The following is a 17,507-nucleotide window of genomic DNA, read 5'->3' as shown; positions in this document are numbered from 1 at the left end:
CATTATTTTCACCCTAAATCCAAAACACAGCACTGTACCAGCTACTAAGAAGAAAATTAACTCTATCCCAGCCAAAACCGGGACAATGAGGTTCCTGAACTCTTCTACCCAATTGTCTTCATTAAATAGTTCCTTCATTAAGTACCTCCCTTAATTTCTCAAGGTTTTACCTTTAAAGATTCAGATCCTCCCATGCAAAATTACTTTTACTAACCTTCCAAATTTAAACAAAATTAGCTCATGATCAGTCAGAATATAGATCTGTAAATGGAGCCTCTGTTACAGCCACTGGACCATCAAAGTAGGGTAGTGACTTGAATTAAAGGAATGGCTTCATGACCTCTTAGCTAGTGGGTTTTATTTCAGAGATAACAAAACATGGCTTCTGCTTCTCATTCCAGAATTAGAAGTGACAGATAATATGCACATGGAGCTAAAAGAAGCTGCAACATGTTTTTTGTTTTGTTTTAAAAAACAAAAAAAAGTTCCCTGGTTGCCACAGTATGCCATGGTATGTATAGTGAGGTGCTCAACCGTATAGCTGTAATTCAAAGCGATAAATCTTCTCAGATGACAAAACCAGATTGTGTCCTGTTGTTATCAGAGCGACCCACAAGGAACACTTGGAGACTTTCAGCAGGGACATGTCTTCATTGCTTTTGTTTGCTTTTTACTGGTGGCTAACTATTCAGCACATCTAGGTAAATGCGTGGTTTTGGCCTTAAAAAGTAAGTACGACATTAGCCAAGCTGGGGTTTTTTGCATTAATTTTGAGATGCTTCTGTAGAGAGAAACAGCAAGAGAAATACAAGTAAAATTTTAAGGTGTGAACTTGCAAAAACTACTCTTGAAGGAAACTGCAAACTAACACAGTTCAAAGCCTCCTAGCTCTTGGTGTTTGTCAAGTGTTCTGAAGAAATCTGTCAACTTGCTGAGAAAAATACCAATAAACGAGTCTGAACCGACACAAGACGGGAATGAGTTCCCGCTCCAGACGCCTCTGCTTGGCATTCCCGCGCCCGACCCCAGCGAGGCCCCGTGCCCGCTCAGGGCGGCGGCGGGGGCCCGGCGCCCTCCCCGCGCCTGCTCCGAGCCCTTGGGAGGCCAGGTGAAAGGCCCGTCCCGAGGCCTCACCCCGCCGGGCCGGGCCTCATCCTGCAGGTTCGACCTGGACCGTTCTGTTGAACCCCAGGTGCTTTTCCACGGAGGGGTTTTACTTACAGCTCTCTCCGCAAAGGCGGGACCGTACACATGTCATGGTACAGTTCCCAGAGGTTTGGGAGGGGAGCGGGCGCCGAGCGAAAGCGCAGAATTCCCTTTTGGGCCAGCTCTACCTGTACCGCTTTCCCTCCATCTGCTCCGCGCCCCCCCCCCCCCCCCGGCTCTTCGGCAGCCGCCCGCCCGCCTCCTCGCTCCCCTCCCTCCCCTCCCCTCCCCTCCCCTCCCCCCGCCGCCCCCTCTTCCCGGCCCCCGCCGCAGCCCCACGTGTGTGGCGGCAGCGGCGCCCGCTCCGCTCCGCTCGGCCCGGCCCGGCGGTGGCAGCGCCACCCGCACCCCGCACCCCGCATCCCTCGCCCCGCGCCCGCGGAGCCGCTCGCCCCCTCCCCCCGGGGCCGCCGCAGCACCGGCCGGGAGGCACCGGCCCCGCCTCCGCCTCCTGGCCTCTCCCGCACCGCCAGCCAGCTGTAAAACCGCCCCTTGTGCTTGGCAGGGGTTTTTGCTCTCCTCTCACTCCATCTCGGCACATTTCTTTGGACGGGGTTATTGTTAATCATCATCTTGTTCTTATTTTTTCTAGGGAAATTCAACGTGGTTCTGTTGGATTTCCTTTTTCGGAGGGGGGAAAGAAAACCCCCACCAACTCCTTTTTCTTTTTTCCCCCCTCTTTTTTCCCCTCTCTTTGGAGGGGGGGGGGGGGGGATGCAACGTGGACCCCTCTGTTGGTATCACCGTGTCCCGCTGACGGCTGCGGCGGCAGGGCAGGCTGGGGAGGAGAGAAGAAAGAGTCTCCGCGGCTGAAGCCTTCCCCCGACGAGGCGCGGAGCCGTGCCCGCTGCCGGCGGTGCGGGACAGGCACACCTCTCCCCGCTCGCCGCCGCTGCCGCCTCCGCCGTTTCCCGCCGGGGCAGCCGCAGGATGGGGAGACGGCGGTGGCTGTGGGTGCAGCCCTGCTTCCTGTGGCTGGGCTGCCTGGCGCTCTGGGCGCAGGGAGCAGCCGGGCAACAAAAGCCGCCGCCGGTCCGCCCCGCGGGAGGAGCGGGCGGCATCTACCCTGCCGCCGCGTACCGGGACGACGGGGCCGGTAGCGCCGCCGCTGCCGCCGGCCGGGTCCGCAGGCGAGGACAGCAGGACGTGCTCCGCGGGTAGGGACGCGCCGCGCCGCGCTCGGGCCTCCCCCTTCGGCAGCCTGAAACCCCTTCCCCGCTGCCCGCTGCCGCCCAGCCCCGGCGGGCGGTCCTCCGGGCAGCGCCGCGCAGCCCCGCTCCCCAGCGAGCAGCCCCGTCCCGGCAGCCGCCCCGCGCCTGCCCCCCACCTCACACCCGAACCTGTGGTCTTCATTTTTGCCTTCGGTACATCTTACCTTCCGGCCCCTTTATATGACTAAGGAACTGTGATTAATTGAACTTGATATTTTGTCCTCGGCTATGCAATACGGTCTTTTAATTAGTGCGATTATATTAAAAGCAGACGTTGTGTGGGGCTACGTTACAACTAACAGATGTACCACGTTGGGCTTTTTATTCAAGCGTGTTATGATACTAACATACTTTGACATTCACTTTGGCTTCTACGGAGAAACTATGCAAAATATGTTTTCTCTAATGTTTTGGGGAGTTCTTGGTAATTTGAATTAGTTTATTAATCTTTATGACCAGTCATCCCTTCTGTCTTGTGTCAGACAGCAGCATGAAGCCAATTTTTGTCGCAAGACACCTAAGACTGTATATGAACGCAGAGCCAAACTGATCCCTTGCATATCCTCAATAGTTCCACCAGGGATGAATGTGGCCTGCTGTTGCCTAGTCTGCCTCTCCTCTTTATACTAACCAGTTGAACTAATGCAAAATAAAATGGCTTGGAACTTCTTATAACGGAGGAAAATTTTGTTCCTTTGGGGAGGATTTTTTGTAGACATCTTTGCTATGCACTTTTTTTGTTTCATGTGGCTGGTTTCTTCCATTGTGTGTGCATAAAACTTTGGATTCTATTTACGCTGATTTGTTTTTTGTATATACATTTATTTGTTTGTCTGTGTGACAGGCCAAATGTGTGTGGCTCTAGATTCCATTCGTACTGTTGCCCTGGATGGAAAACGCTCCCTGGAGGAAATCAGTGCATTGTTCGTAAGTGTCTGACTTCAAGTTTCTACTGCCCTAGGGGTAGTAATAAAAATAAATATTCTTCTGTGAGTTACTGCCCCATTCAGTATGAGAAAAAAGAATTCAGTTTTGTCTTTTGCCTCACTTTTAAAAAGAAGAAGAAGAAAAAAAGATGGATTTACAGGTCCACGTTTCTTGTAATGGAAAGATTGGCCAATTGCTGTATTTTCTTTGGTGTGTTCAGGAGAGGCATGTCTCCACTTAGTTTTTTAGAAAGAACATGACAATGAAGGAAAAAGGAAAAAACCTTCCATAAGTCAAATAATCAACTATAATAACAGGAAAAAAAAGTTTGTGGTTTTTTTTTTTATCAAGAGGTGTTGATTTAAAGCAAATCGGATCTGAAGTTTTCTGAAATTTCTGTGCTAGGCTTGGAATTACAATCAAATAGAAAACTTTTTTACATCTGGGGTGCTTTTCCTCCTGCCTGTCATTTTTAGTTGTGTTTTAATAGTTACAAAGCACGTAGACTCGGATTACTGCCTGGTCATAATAGGTACTGTGCTGACAGATGTGGCTGTTGACATGGCTTGGCAATAAAAATAAAAAAAAAAAAAAAAGGAGGAAATCTGCTCAATACTGTGGTTAGGGAATGTTGCCTACCTAGAAAGGAAATAGAGAATTAAGTTGAATTTTCTGTCTGTTAGTTAGAAGCTGATATTAGACACATGCTTCTTAGAGTCCTTGAGCTTTAATGTGAGTCTGTTCCCATTCATCCTAGCTTGTCACCATCTCTTTTGCTAATAAGTATGCTCAACTTCAGAATTCAGGTTCAAGAACGTATTGCCCTTTACATCAGCAATGACCATCTTTGTAATACTCCATCTAACAAACTACAGACATCCAGGACTAAACTAGGGAAGGAATGGGTGGTAAGCCAAGATCTGCCAAACTTAAAGGTGACTTACGGGCTGTTGCCTTAGGATTCAGGACTATCAGCCTGTTCACATCTGTTCGTTTTACATGAATAAATTTGCCTTGCTAATTTCTTATAACTGTGCCATGTATCACTGGTTTTCATCTAAGGTTGACCTAGCATTTCCTAGCAAAGGTTAACTGTATCATTTGGAGGAAGATGCTGGTATCAGTACCACTGTGGAACAAGAGGAGCTCCTCAAAATGTTCAGTTCACATTTATCATCTCTTACAATATTGGCTTACGTAAATGTAAATTGGAGTTTTTAAAATGGATTTAGGCTGCCTACTATGCTGTTGATAGGTTTTTCAAATTCAGTTGGGTATCTAGTTCAAATGAAATTAGGGAGAGACGATGATTTAGGTGCTTTCAGAAATCCTTACAATTTATCCTTAAATTGTGACTCTCAGTGCCTCTTAAAGACCTCAGTCTCAGGTCTCTTCACATCCAGAATAATCTTTGAATTACTATTAATTTATGTGCACAAGGACATCTTTTAGCTCCTGTTTACTTACTGGCGCTTAATTGCAGCTCTCTAACATGTTTGAAGGGTGAATGATTTTGCCAGACCATCTGTAAGTTTGGCTGTGACACTTTTCTATTTGTGTTTTTGGTGAAGGTTTAAGAGCACAGATTTCTATGCTCACATTAAACATTTGTTGAGAAGATGGTCCCTCTAGCTAGAGCTGTATAGCTAGACAAAGCCTCCTGCACAGGATCATGGACAAGCTAGCAAACTTCTTACTGGAGATGTGTTGATTATAATTAGTGCAGATTGTAACTGGTGATTTTAAAGTATTATTTCATGAAGAGAGATCTATGAGCTAGTGGTAGGTCAACAGGAAACCACTCTGACCTTAAGGTGTTTTGAGTTGATAACGTGATGATGGTTGTTGGCGGTCTGTGACATATTTATGATTTAAAGTGATCTTTTATCTAAAAAACAAAGGTCTGGTTGGGTTTACTTTTTCTTTAAATAAAATAAGCTGTACTGATGAAAGCGTATTTAGAATATGCTTTCAGCTATAGGGCTTTCAGCTGATAAAAAATTATTCCCTAACAGATAATAAACTAACAAAATGGTCTAAATGTAGACCTTGCTTAATCAGGAGACTGAACTATGTTGTATAAAAACAGACTGAATAGTGATATAAGGAAAACAGCCCTGTTCCCTGTGTTTGTCAAGTGCTCTAAATCCGAGCGCCGTTTCTCACTTTTATATCTGCTAATGGAAAAAGTGTTTTGTATCAGTCAGTGGTATGTCTCTAATTTCAACTAAATAGTGAAATCCCACAAACTCTTTCACCTCTCGTGCCTTCACATTTAGGGCATAGTTGTAGAGGAATTTAACAATAAATGTGGATGATCCACATTGCATCTTTTTGATGCCTAAAGAGTGGTGTCAGTGGACCACTAATGTGGCTTTCTCTACTCCCTTGGAAAGAAAATGTGGCCTTTATTGGAGTATGTCAAGGAGGATGTGGGTTTACAAAATCTGGTCTTCTTTGGTCACGTTCAGAATCAGTACAGAGCTTCTGATTTGGTGAAGAAAGGGTAAAAGGGAGCATGTAAATTTCACAGGGGGCATATTTGAATTCTATAATGGGGCAAGAAAACAATTTGCTTCCTTATGGCAGTTGCGTCTCATTTACGCATATTTTTCTAAACCAGAAGTGGAGCATAAGCATTCTGGGAAAGGTCTTATCTCTGCTTTCTTTTTTTTTATGTATATGGCCAGGTGGGTTTTTTTCTTTCCTTTTAATGTATGTAGACAGTTTTTTTAGGTAGTCGGTATGTTCTTGGCAAATTATCTACTGGAGGTGTTTGTTCCTTTTGTAGTCCTTCAGTGGAGATGTGCTTCCAGAGTACTTGATTCTCTCAAAAGAGTTATTTACAAAGAAACTGTGATTCTTGCTTGGTTTTTTTGCTTTACAAGCTACCTCTTGCACGATATGTGTTTTTTGAGGTCCTCCTGTGCCATACTGGCTCTTAGTGTTTCAGGCTCTCTTTTGGTGCGTTTGCTAATCCAGCAGATTATTTAGATGTGTTCATTTGGATGTCCTTTAGAATTTCAATTTAACCTTTAACTCTTTTCTGGTTCTGTCATTCCTTTGTGTGATGGAGCTCCCTTGACTGGTGAGTGAGAAGGGAAGGCACAACTTTGGTGCATCAGGGGATAGCACAACGGCATGCACATTATGCACATGTAATATAGTGTGGACAGGCTTCCCTGAGATTTTTGTAAAGTTAGTTCCTAAATAACAATGTGGAAATATTTGAGTACAGAAAACTATATTTAGGGAAAGTATACAAAACCTGCAAAGCCCAGCATTTGGACATTGACTTCCCACAAAAGAGCTTTGTGTAAACGACAGATAATCTTAGAAAAGAGAGACCCTAAAATGCCTCTAAAATAGCGATTATGAGACAGAAGCCATAACATAAATTGGCATTTATGATCTATATTGTTTATATTCATTCAAGTCTTGGATTCTTGGTAAAGTTTTCTACAGGTCTTGTGGTCTAAAATATATAATTTTAATAATTTTACATTACTTATGTAATAGGCTGGTATTTCTAATTAGGGAAAGAGTTGATTATCTGATGTTGTGGTTTAACCCCAGCTGGCAATTAAGCACCACGCAGCCGCTCACTCCCCCGGGCTGCCCCCCCCCGCAGTGGGATGGGGGAGAGAATCAGGAAAAAAAAAAAGTAAAACTTGTGGGTTGAGATAAAGACAGTTTAATAGGACAGAAAAAGAAGGGAAAATAATAATAATAATAACAATAGAATATACAAAACAGGTGATGCACAATACAATTGCTCACCACCCGCTGACCGATGCCCAGCCAATCCCCGAGCTGTGGTGCCCCCGGGCCAACTCCCCCCAGTTTATATACTGGGCATGATGTCATATGGTATGGAATACCCCTTTGGCCAGTTTGGGTCAGCTGTTCTGGTTGTGTCCCCTCCCAGTTTCTTGTGCATTCCCAGCCTCTGTGGGCAGGGCAGTATGAGAAGCTGAAAAGTCCTTGACTTAGTGTAAATACTGCTTAGCAACAACTAAAACATCAGTGTGTTATCAACATTATTCTCACCCTAAATCCAAAACACAGCACTGTACCAGCTACTAAGAAGAAAATTAACTCTATCCCAGCCAAAACCAGGACATCTGGTTGCAGTGGTCAGACCAGTGTTTGAATATGCCATATTTAATTCTGTAAATTTGTCAGAGATACTGATTATACCAAAACTCTGCTTTATTTAACTCACAGTTACTTTTGCATGTATATTAACTGTTCCAATGAACTGAGCGTTCAAGTGTTGTGTTTTGGTTTTTTTTTTCTAAAAGAAGCTGTTAACATACTTTCAGCTTTTTTTTCTGTAGTTTAAGACTAGGGTTACTTTTAATCACTGTCTTTTTAATTGTGTCCTTCCTCAGCGATTTGTAGAAATAGCTGTGGTGATGGATTTTGTTCCCGTCCCAACATGTGCACTTGTACAAGTGGACAAATATCACCTACTTGTGGATCGAAATCTAGTAAGGACTTACTATATTTATTTTCATTAGAGATTTCATTTTGAGTAATTCTCTTTGAGTGTCGACTCAAAAATATCTACTGTGTAAATTCTTTAAAAATAACTTGTCAGTACTGCATACATGCATGTAACTTACACTTCGGTATATCTCTAGTTTTTGATAAAGTTTGATGTACCATGTGTGCGTGTTTACTCTGTGTGACAAACTGAAAAAAAATATGTGTTTAAAGAGATAAGCAAGTTTAAATATAAATGTGTGTGGTATTAACATTTTCATCGAGTCCATTTTCCTAAGAAATGAAGATTGTACAGCCTCCAAGATAATTAAAAGATCTAAGTTGCTAAATGTAGTCATGGAACACTGTAGAAAAACTCTTCATGGTTGCTTTTAAAATAATGGCTGAGTAATAGCTACAGCTTGGATGGCTCTGGTTACAAGAATACCTGAGTGTACACTTAAATACATGGCATATATTGTACAAAGCTCAGGTCTACTTTCAGATGTCTCTGTTTTTATCCTCATTTGCTTCCCAATGTGGTATTTTTGCCTAACGCTGGTATTTCTCTGCCTGGGCTCCGCTGCAGTACAACAGTGCAGCATCAGGTGCATGAACGGCGGCACGTGCACGGACGACCGGTGCCAGTGCCAGAAGGGCTACGTTGGAACTTACTGTGGGCAGCGTAAGTAACTGCTCTGTTGCGTCTAAAATTAAATCCACGTAAGTCCTGCAAGTTAGCCTTCTTACTTTAAGTAGAGCAGGAAGATAAAAAAGCCAATATGCTGAAATACAATTAAATGTCTGTGAGAAATTTAATGCTGTTTTGCGGTATAGTGTTTAGCTGAAAGTCAGTTCATGCATGAAGAGCATTTGTGTTCTCTAAAGTTCAAATTAGGGATCGAATTCACCACGTAGTTTTGGAAAATCCTTTGGGAGCAATGGCAGTATACATCCCACTCTCCTTTTCTTACCAGATGATCACTAATTTTTCGTTCTCTTTGAAGAAGTTTCTCCATCTCAGAAGAACAGCGTAACTGCTAGGTTAAAGCATGTTTTTCTGTTTTCTGCTTGACTAAGGAAAAAGATGAAATATGGTTCAAGCTTTTGGATACCTTTTTGTTTTGGCAGACAAACGAGAAAGTCAATTATTTGCACAGCTCTACCTATCACAGTACAGTGTTTACAAGCTATACAAATTTAGCAAACAAAAATCACTAAAGGCTGCAGGATAAAGAAAGACTCAAAGTGTTTTCTGAGGCCAGCTGGCTACTAATTAGCTGAGAAATTAATTGCTGAAGGTAGTCTGAAGGAACTAGAGACAAACAAAAGACAGCTATGCAAAGAACAGTTAGACTGAATAGTGTAGAAGAACATCCTTATGTCTTAGTCATTTTTGCAGATGCTGGAGAGCAGTCTTGTTCTTGCTTTATTTCTACCTGGATAAAATTCTCTAAAACTGTAGATAATAATCATAATCCTAAAATGTGACCCTAGTCGCAGTCAGATTTACTTTTAAGAGTTGCTGGCCCCTTCCTGCTAATTTTTAAGTATGGGATCAACACCTGAATGCTCTCAGATGGGGCATATTTCCAGTGCCTAAATGAAACGAGGATTGAATTTTCAAGCAGTGACTCTAAAGCAGTTCAGAAAATCTGAACAAACTGGATACTGGTCTCAATGTATAGGATAGTTAAAATTTCAAGTAAGATTGAGTATTTGTCTTCTAGACACAGTATGGAATGAATGTCTGAAAAATGTAGATATGTCTTTATTTCTTTTTACTAAAATGTAATTGTGTCATAAATGTACTGAAGTTAATTGTCTCACTAAATTGTCATTGACCATTAATTCACTGATATAACACATGCAGAGAAATGTCTTCATTTTATGCATAAGATATGCGTTCTCAGTAGAAAGTAATTCAGTTTTATAGTTCCTGATGAGAAGTAATGCTTTATCACATTTCCACATAACAGTATATTTTATGTTCCCCATGGTGATATAGGAGGCATGTGTACATTTTTTCCAGTTTGAAATATTTACCTTCTCTAGGTTGCTGAGGTTCTTTTGCACTGGATACTCAAATATGTTACAAATGCCACCTTCGAACTGGGGAGACCTGCACAGGAAGGTAGCCTAGAGACTTCTAGACCAAAATCTCTTTGCTGTTGTTCAGAGCCACTTAGAAATGGTGGGGCTGTCCTTTAAGGTGAAACACTTTGATTTGGAACTTGTGCTAATTCTGAACACGGCTACATGTCCTGAAAGCAATGAGCCTGAAAATAGACAGAATTAGTTAGTTAAAGCACTCTTTTAATGGTATTTTTCAGCCTCGCTGAAGAACTGTCTTCCTTTCAAATTGAGAAGATTTCAGTGCTTTGGCAGGAGACTTTGTTCTTGATGCACACCATTGATAAATAGCATGAGTGGGTGCTCTGAGGTCCCACAACTGTAAAGTACCTTCTCCATCTATACAGACTGTGGATTTATACACCCCTAAAATAGTTTTATTTCTTGTTGGGATCTTTTAGGAAACACAGTTTTTGAAGGTACTTAAAGATGAGTTAAACCGGTAGTTCCTTTCCCTTGCTCTAAACATACTTCTTCTGCCATCAGTATCAACTCTGAGAACTGAATTACCTGTCTCTCGGACTCCCCAAGCCTCCCTTCTTGAAAGGCTTGTTGCTGTTGTGACTTAATATGCTCAAAACCCCTCAAAATAGTTGAGTTTTTATCCGCTAACTTTGGTGACGGATGTAAGTTCTTATTAGTGACTAGAGCTGCACAACTGTTTAAAAATATACTTAAGTTAAACATCTGCTAAGAATCTGTGCTGAATAGGATTAATTAAACAGCTGCTAATGGAATTTGGGCTAATGGAATTTGGCATGAACAATCATTATTGTTGGTGATGATGGATAGGAAGGAGATCAGTTTGATCTTCAGGTCCAGAAAGACTTAGAGCCGTTGAGAGGAAAAAAATTATTTTTGCATATCACATATGGTAATCTTTGAAATATCATTACTATAACATTTAAAACTTTGTTTTTTTAATTAAAGCTGTCTGTGAAAATGGCTGCCAGAATGGAGGACGGTGTATTGGACCTAATCGCTGTGCATGTGTCTACGGATTTACTGGTCCTCAGTGTGAAAGAGGTAAAAGAAATAAATAAGGAAGGAAATTATGAGCAGTTGTATGCAACAATACAGTATGTACATATTTTATGCTGTGTATTTTCTGGCTAAGCCAGTAAGCTTCCAGTAAACTGTTTATTATTTGTAATTTTGGAAAATGTCTTCCTTTTTAGTCTGGTAGCCACATTTCAGATTGGCAAGTACAAAGCTGTCACAATTGGTAGGAACTTGAACTAATTTAGGCTGCTTGTTTTGTTCATATAGTAGTTAAAAGATGAGCTATCTTTTGCTCTCAGCTACGTGAAATAACATTGCAGCAAAATTGCTGGTGGTGTTAGAATTGTGTAAGTGTAACTAATTGCAGGATTGTTTTTCTGTATAACACTTCTTTCCTAAGAGGAACTTTGGAAGTTATTTGCTCTGGTTAGTTCTATCCTATAGGTGAAAGTCAGAGATGGAGCAAAAAAAATAACCAATTAACATAATACTGAGATCAGTTCCTAAAACCATTCTTATGCAAGAAAATGTCTTAGATATAGCTTAACTTATAGTGCTTTCATGAATTTGGGACTAAACTAGGATTTTATTTTAAAATTTTATGGAGAAATCCCTCAACCTTCTTTTATGGGCTTAGAGATACTGACAAAGTCAGTTTTAACGATACTGAACAAAACATTTTTAGCATTACACTATGTGATTAGCACACAAATAATTAAGGCACTAAGTCCACACATAGTGATTTAGAATAAATCTGCTTCCACTCAGAAATCTATACTTCTTGCTTTTTAATAAACCACAGCATTGTTTGTATTTTGAAACTAAGACTGTGGAAATATAGTAATGTAGAGCTGCTCAACATTAGATATAATTGTAAAATATATTCTGTGTGCATCAAACTAACAAGTGTCACCCAAATTACGGTCTATTTAGAATGGATTTTTAATGAGTGGATATAGTGAGGATTGCTTATCAAAACAATAACGTTGTACATCCTTTAACATGAAGTTTTCATCAATAATCAAAGATGATGCTGAAGAGCTTAGAAGAAATATTACTCTTTGTCTTTCTCCAAGTTGGTGTGTTTGCGAATATATGTTCTCATCAAAAAGGATACTGAAGAACTGACCAACTATAGTGTGAAATGCTGAATACTAGTATGTATTGTTATCTTACTCCTTTAGAATATTCAAAAGACTGTCAATACTAAAAAGGTGGATGGGATCATTTGCATTAATAGAAAATAGAAAGTCACATTCTTAATTCACATTAGCAGTGGACGAGACACCCACTCAGGGCAGAAATAGACTTCTTAGATTGATAAAATAATTTAAATCAGAAAGGACCTCCACAGGCCATCTAGTCCAATACCTGCTCAAAGCAGGTCTGCTCAGGTCCATGTCCAGTCAGGTTTTGAACACCTTCAAGGATGGAGATTCCACAACATCTCTGGACAACCTGTTCCAGTATTTGTCCACACTCATGGTAAAGAAAAAAAAAAAAAAATTCCCTAATATCTAATCACAATTTTGCATGTTCCAACTTGTATTTGTTGCCTCTTGTCTGATTGCTGTGAGCCTCCAAGAAGAGTCTGGCTTCAATCTCTCTGTATCCTCTGAACAGGTAGTTATAGGCAGCAATAAAGTCCCCTTGAAGCCTTCTCTTCTTAAGGCTGAATGAACTCAGATCCCTCAGGCTCTCCACACAGGGCAAGTTCTCCAGCTCCCTGACCAATTTGGCGGCCCTCCTCTGGACTTTCTTCAGTATGTCCATTTCTTTCTTGTATTGGGAGTCCACAACTGGACACAGTACTCATGCAGTCTTACAGGTGCCAAATGGAGGTGAAGGGCCACTTCCCTGGATTGGTGCTATAGTCATCCTGATACAGCCCATGCGGCTGGCCTTCTCTGCTGCAAGGGTACACTGCTGCTTCATGGTCAGGTTGTTGTTTACTAGGTCCCCCATAATCCTTTTCTCAGAGCTGCTTTGCATAGCCTGCAGCCTATGTTGTTCCATCAGGTTATTCCATCCCAGATGTGAGACTTCCTTTGCTTTTGCTGAACTTCGTGAGATAACTGTCCGCCCATTTTTTCTAAGCTGTCTAGGTCACTCTGAGTAGCAGCCCTGCCCTCCAGCATATTAACTGGTGCCGCAAACTTGGTGTCATCCGCAATCTTGCTGAGACTGCGCTCTTGTACCATCACCCAGGTTATTATTGAAGACATTAAACTGTTTTTTGTCCCAGTACTCATCCCTGAGGGACTGCACTGGTTTCCTGGCCTGTAGCTGGACTTTGCTGATCACAACTCTTTGAGCCAGCAGTACAGCCAGTTTTCCACTCACCTTATCTATTGTTCACTTACTCAGCTTACTCAGTTCACTTACTTCACTTGTGATCTCACCAATCACAGTCTCTCTATGGGAGCCTGTCTCAAAAGCCTTGCTCAAGTCAAGCAACATCCACTGCCCTCTCCTTGTCCTTGGCACCAGTGACCTCAGGGCTGAGTACTTTCAACAGGGTTGAAAGCAGTGATGATGACATTTGCCCTTGGTAAACCCATGCTGGCTGCTCCCAAACACCTTCTTGTCAATCCTGTGTTTAGAAATGGCTTCTGAAGGGAATCCTGTGGAATTCTTCGTTTCAAATTCAGCTCTGAAGTAAAGCTGTATCTAAATTGTGAAAATACCTTGCACCATTTTTTTTACATTTGTTGACTGTGAATTGGAAATAATTTCCGTGTAGATGAAGGAAATAACTAAATCAAACACTGAAAAAGCAGGAGTTTTTCTATTTGCTATTCCAGGCTGTTTTGTATACCCACTAGATGTCACAAGCAACAGAGAAACGTAAAGGATGAATTTGTTTCTTTGTCTAATTGCTTGTCGCTTTCATTCTTAAAACCAGATTCATGGACTTCTGTTCATCACTTGGTTTAGGTTATTGCTGTTACATGTTACATCCAGCCCATTCTCTGTAGTTGCTTCTTATGAACCAAGTGCAAGGACTCAAATCTTTTATATTTCGGTTAGTACAGAAAAGGAAACGTTATTCTGTTAAAAACTCTGTTAATATTTACAGCCATTTTCAGAAATATGTCTTTGTAGACTGTACATCTGCCTTCTAGCTAAAATAAGAGACTACCAAGTCTGTGAGTTTAGGGTGGATTTTCAAGGGATTGGACAATGTTACGTTGCTTTATAGTTTGAGCCTTAGTTTAGATGGAGCTTACCTTTGTCCAAATTCAACAGTCTAAGCTATGTATCCAAGATGGATGATAGTTATAGCTGAACTATAACATGATAGAATTGTAATATTCCAATTGATTTCTTTTTTTTTTTAATTGATTGCATTCAGATTTTTTTTTATTTATTGCCAGACTACTTGGTAAGTTTGCTTTTTGTCCCAGATAGAAGCAATCATCCCTGGTTAAGATTTGCTTCTATTCCCTGACTAGATTCAGGACTGTGGAATCATATTAATACATATGACAGACTCCAGCTGTGATGATGGCTCAGAGTTTTTAATAACAATGCTTATACTTGAAATAGGTTGACTTGTTTGAAAGATTCTAGCACATATGGGTATTTTAACTTAACTTTTGTGGTGATGAAAGCATTGACATTTGCTTTCTTACAATTCATTGTGAAACTTTAAGCTGCAGAATTCAAGCCACGTAAAGCAATTAAACACCAGTATTTTGGCATCCATATTTCTTAGCTGTCCTTGAAAGTCTTAGCCTTTCAATTCTATGTGTAGAATGCTATTGTTATATGAGATTTAAGCTACATTACATGGTTATTTGGAAATTGAGTTATTATAATTAAAAGTTTACATTTCCTTATTTGAAATTGGAGGTAGTAAGCCAAATTTGCTTCTGTCACTGTCACAGAAATATAACATATATGTAATAAATATAATTGCATATATAATTTGCATATCTAATATAATATAATATGATATGATTTTACAACAGTGGACAGAGCTAAATACAATTTCACCTAGTCTCTTATCTTGGTGTTGCCTAGACTTTCTCATATTCAAAGAAAGAAGTTACTAATTTATTGTACTATTATTTAGCTAAAGAAAGATGACTACTGTAGTATATCTTGGTAATGACTATAAAAAGTCTTTAATATAGTAACTGTAAGTGTTAATTTTTTTATGCTTCACATGAGTTGGAGTACATGAAAAAACTGTAAAACATACCTTAAATGCCTATTTTGTTCAATAATAATTTGTAATTTACCCTTTTAACATAATAAGAAGTTTATACTTTCCAACAAAATACGGAAGGTAATGATTTCTTCATCTGTTGGTTGCAACAGTTGCCTGTAATACTTTACAGTAAGAAATGCCTCTGTGGTTTAATTTTAAAATGAGTTTAGCAACAGTTCATAACTCTTTACCTAAAATTTTATAGTTTAAGGTTATGTGAACTTCCCTTGCAAATCACATCAGAGTTATAAGAGATTTTGTTTTGTTATTTTTTTACATCACTGTGTTTTAAATGCATACTTCTTATTGTTCTGTAAATTAAGTTCTTTTAAATTAGGTATTTTCTTCCTAATATAGAACATATGTAGCTTTCCTTCAGATTGGCCTCCCAGCCTCAGTTATATGATAAAACGTGACTGCTTGTTCAGCTATCTGGGCTCCGAGCAGACTAATTTCCGGGCTGGAGACAGGAGGCTGAGCAGCAACTAATGACTGGCATGATTACAGTATTTAACTTGAGACTTGCTGCTGGGTTAACAAGAAAGCAGAACCTGTTTGGGAGCTCGTGCTTTACTCTTTCTGATGTATACAATGACCTTTTATATTTCCTATCAAAGTCTGTTCTTTTGGTCAGCTTCTTGTCTTTGATTTGTAAACACACAAGATTCAAGCATTTGATTTTGTCTGTTTTGTTGTGTTTGGGGTTTTTTTTAAGAAAAAAATAGATGTTGAAATTCTGCTGTTGAATTTTTCCCAGTGAAAAATAATTGGAAAAAAAAAAGAAACAGATTAAGAGGCCTCATCCTCAGTTGTATACATAAGAGCAGTTTTTTCTAGTATGACCCGTTCCTTTGGTTTCTCAAGACTGTCTGAGCAAATGATATTTGTATTACTGCACATGGCCTGTGCATTTTTTTAATTGATGATCTGTAGTGGTATGAAGCTGTGGAAAAGCAATGATGTTTTCTTACTTCTTTATCATGGGTTAAAGGGAGGAAGAAGCAGTGGAAAAGGAGAACCCTGTCACTGATCTAAGTTTGCCTTCATCCCATGTAGAAGGAAAAAGAACAGTGCTTGCTTACTCTGTACATAAGTGGCTTATAATGGGAAGCAAAAGGGTTTGGACTGAGTAGAAATGCATAGCTTGGGAAGAATATCCTTTTGAAGAAGGGAGAGGATTTCAGACAAAGCTATCAAGCTTGAGCAGGTGAGAAAAGAGGAAAAATGAAGAAATATAGTAGTTGAATGTAGTGTGAGAACTTCTGAAAGAGGGGAGCTTTTGGGCTGTTCTCAGGAAAATTGCTGCCAATATATCTTAGCCCAATGTGTTTGTTGCACCTGGTATTCCCAGCACAGGTGTCTGGACACTTTCTCTGACTGTCTGAATTTTTGAATTTCTGTCTGTTAAAGGAGTTGAGAGCCCGTATGTACCTCATGACAGATGCAGTAAATCAGGGATTGGGGCAGCTGCCTCCCTACAGGTTCTTACTGGGTTAATAGGGAAGACTCTGCATAGATGCAGCCAGCTAGTCAGTAGAAACCCTCCTCTGTGCAAGGCAGCAATTTTTATGCCAGTTCTGCAATGCCTACAAGAACTTGGCCCATGCAATTGAAGAGCCCTAGGAAGGATAGCAACAGAGTAAGTGAAGTCCCCCAGGGACTGGAGAACAGGATGTTGCAGAGGATAGTGAAGAAGGTTTGAGGCAGAGGATGTAACTGAAATACAGGTTCGTTTTGTGGGGTAGGACAGCATACATCTAACATTACATTTGAGATCAGTTACCTTCATCTGACCCTCCCCAATAGGAAAGTAATCAGTGATGATCCTACGTCTTAGGACAATAGAAGAAAAAGGGGAAAAAAGACAAAAAAAGAAAAAAAAAGGTTTTCTTTAAGCTGGGAAGAGGATAAAGAAGCTAATCAACAGCACAGAGAACGGGGTAGGAGGAAGCAAAAAGCATTCTCAGTGAAAGTGTTAATAGTATATATTAACTAAGGCAAAAGAGGAAAGAACAAAGCAAACAGCTGAAGTGGAGCTGTACTGAAGAAACTGATTGGCACTTAAAAGTTAGAAAGATATTTTGGGATAATACATATGAAGAAAATTAAGCTTATATAGCAAACTGACACAATTTTATATAGGACTCAATACTTCTCAAATGTATTTTTATTATAAAGAAAACATAAAATTCATATTTAGTCTGTAGTGCTGCTGAAGATGCTTGTGTGTGCTTAAGTTACAGTGATTAGGTGTAAATGAAGCAAGGAGGGAATGAAACTCTGACAGGTATTCAAAAGATCTTTTAACTTTACACAACTTTTCC

At 40.4% G+C, this 17,507-nt stretch overlaps 1 protein-coding gene across 1 annotated transcript in view; it reads left to right on the top strand.

The window, feature by feature from the left end:
* The first annotated feature begins 1,920 nt into the window (after window positions 1–1,920).
* Window positions 1,921–17,507, top strand: part of FBN2 (fibrillin 2) — a 180,174-nt gene continuing 164,587 nt past the window's right edge. Inside the window, exons 1-5 of the mRNA XM_050912702.1 lie at window positions 1,921–2,363; window positions 3,262–3,344; window positions 7,739–7,837; window positions 8,422–8,517; window positions 10,896–10,991. Coding sequence (XP_050768659.1) covers window positions 2,137–2,363; window positions 3,262–3,344; window positions 7,739–7,837; window positions 8,422–8,517; window positions 10,896–10,991 — 601 coding nt within the window. The 5' untranslated portion in view covers window positions 1,921–2,136. The remainder of the gene's footprint in view (window positions 2,364–3,261; window positions 3,345–7,738; window positions 7,838–8,421; window positions 8,518–10,895; window positions 10,992–17,507) is intronic.

The sequence above is a fragment of the Gymnogyps californianus genome, chromosome Z, assembly GCF_018139145.2.
Source record: "Gymnogyps californianus isolate 813 chromosome Z, ASM1813914v2, whole genome shotgun sequence".
NCBI lineage: Eukaryota > Metazoa > Chordata > Aves > Accipitriformes > Cathartidae > Gymnogyps > Gymnogyps californianus.
Note: the sequence above shows the minus strand (reverse complement) of the source record. Positions and strands in the feature narration are given on the sequence as shown.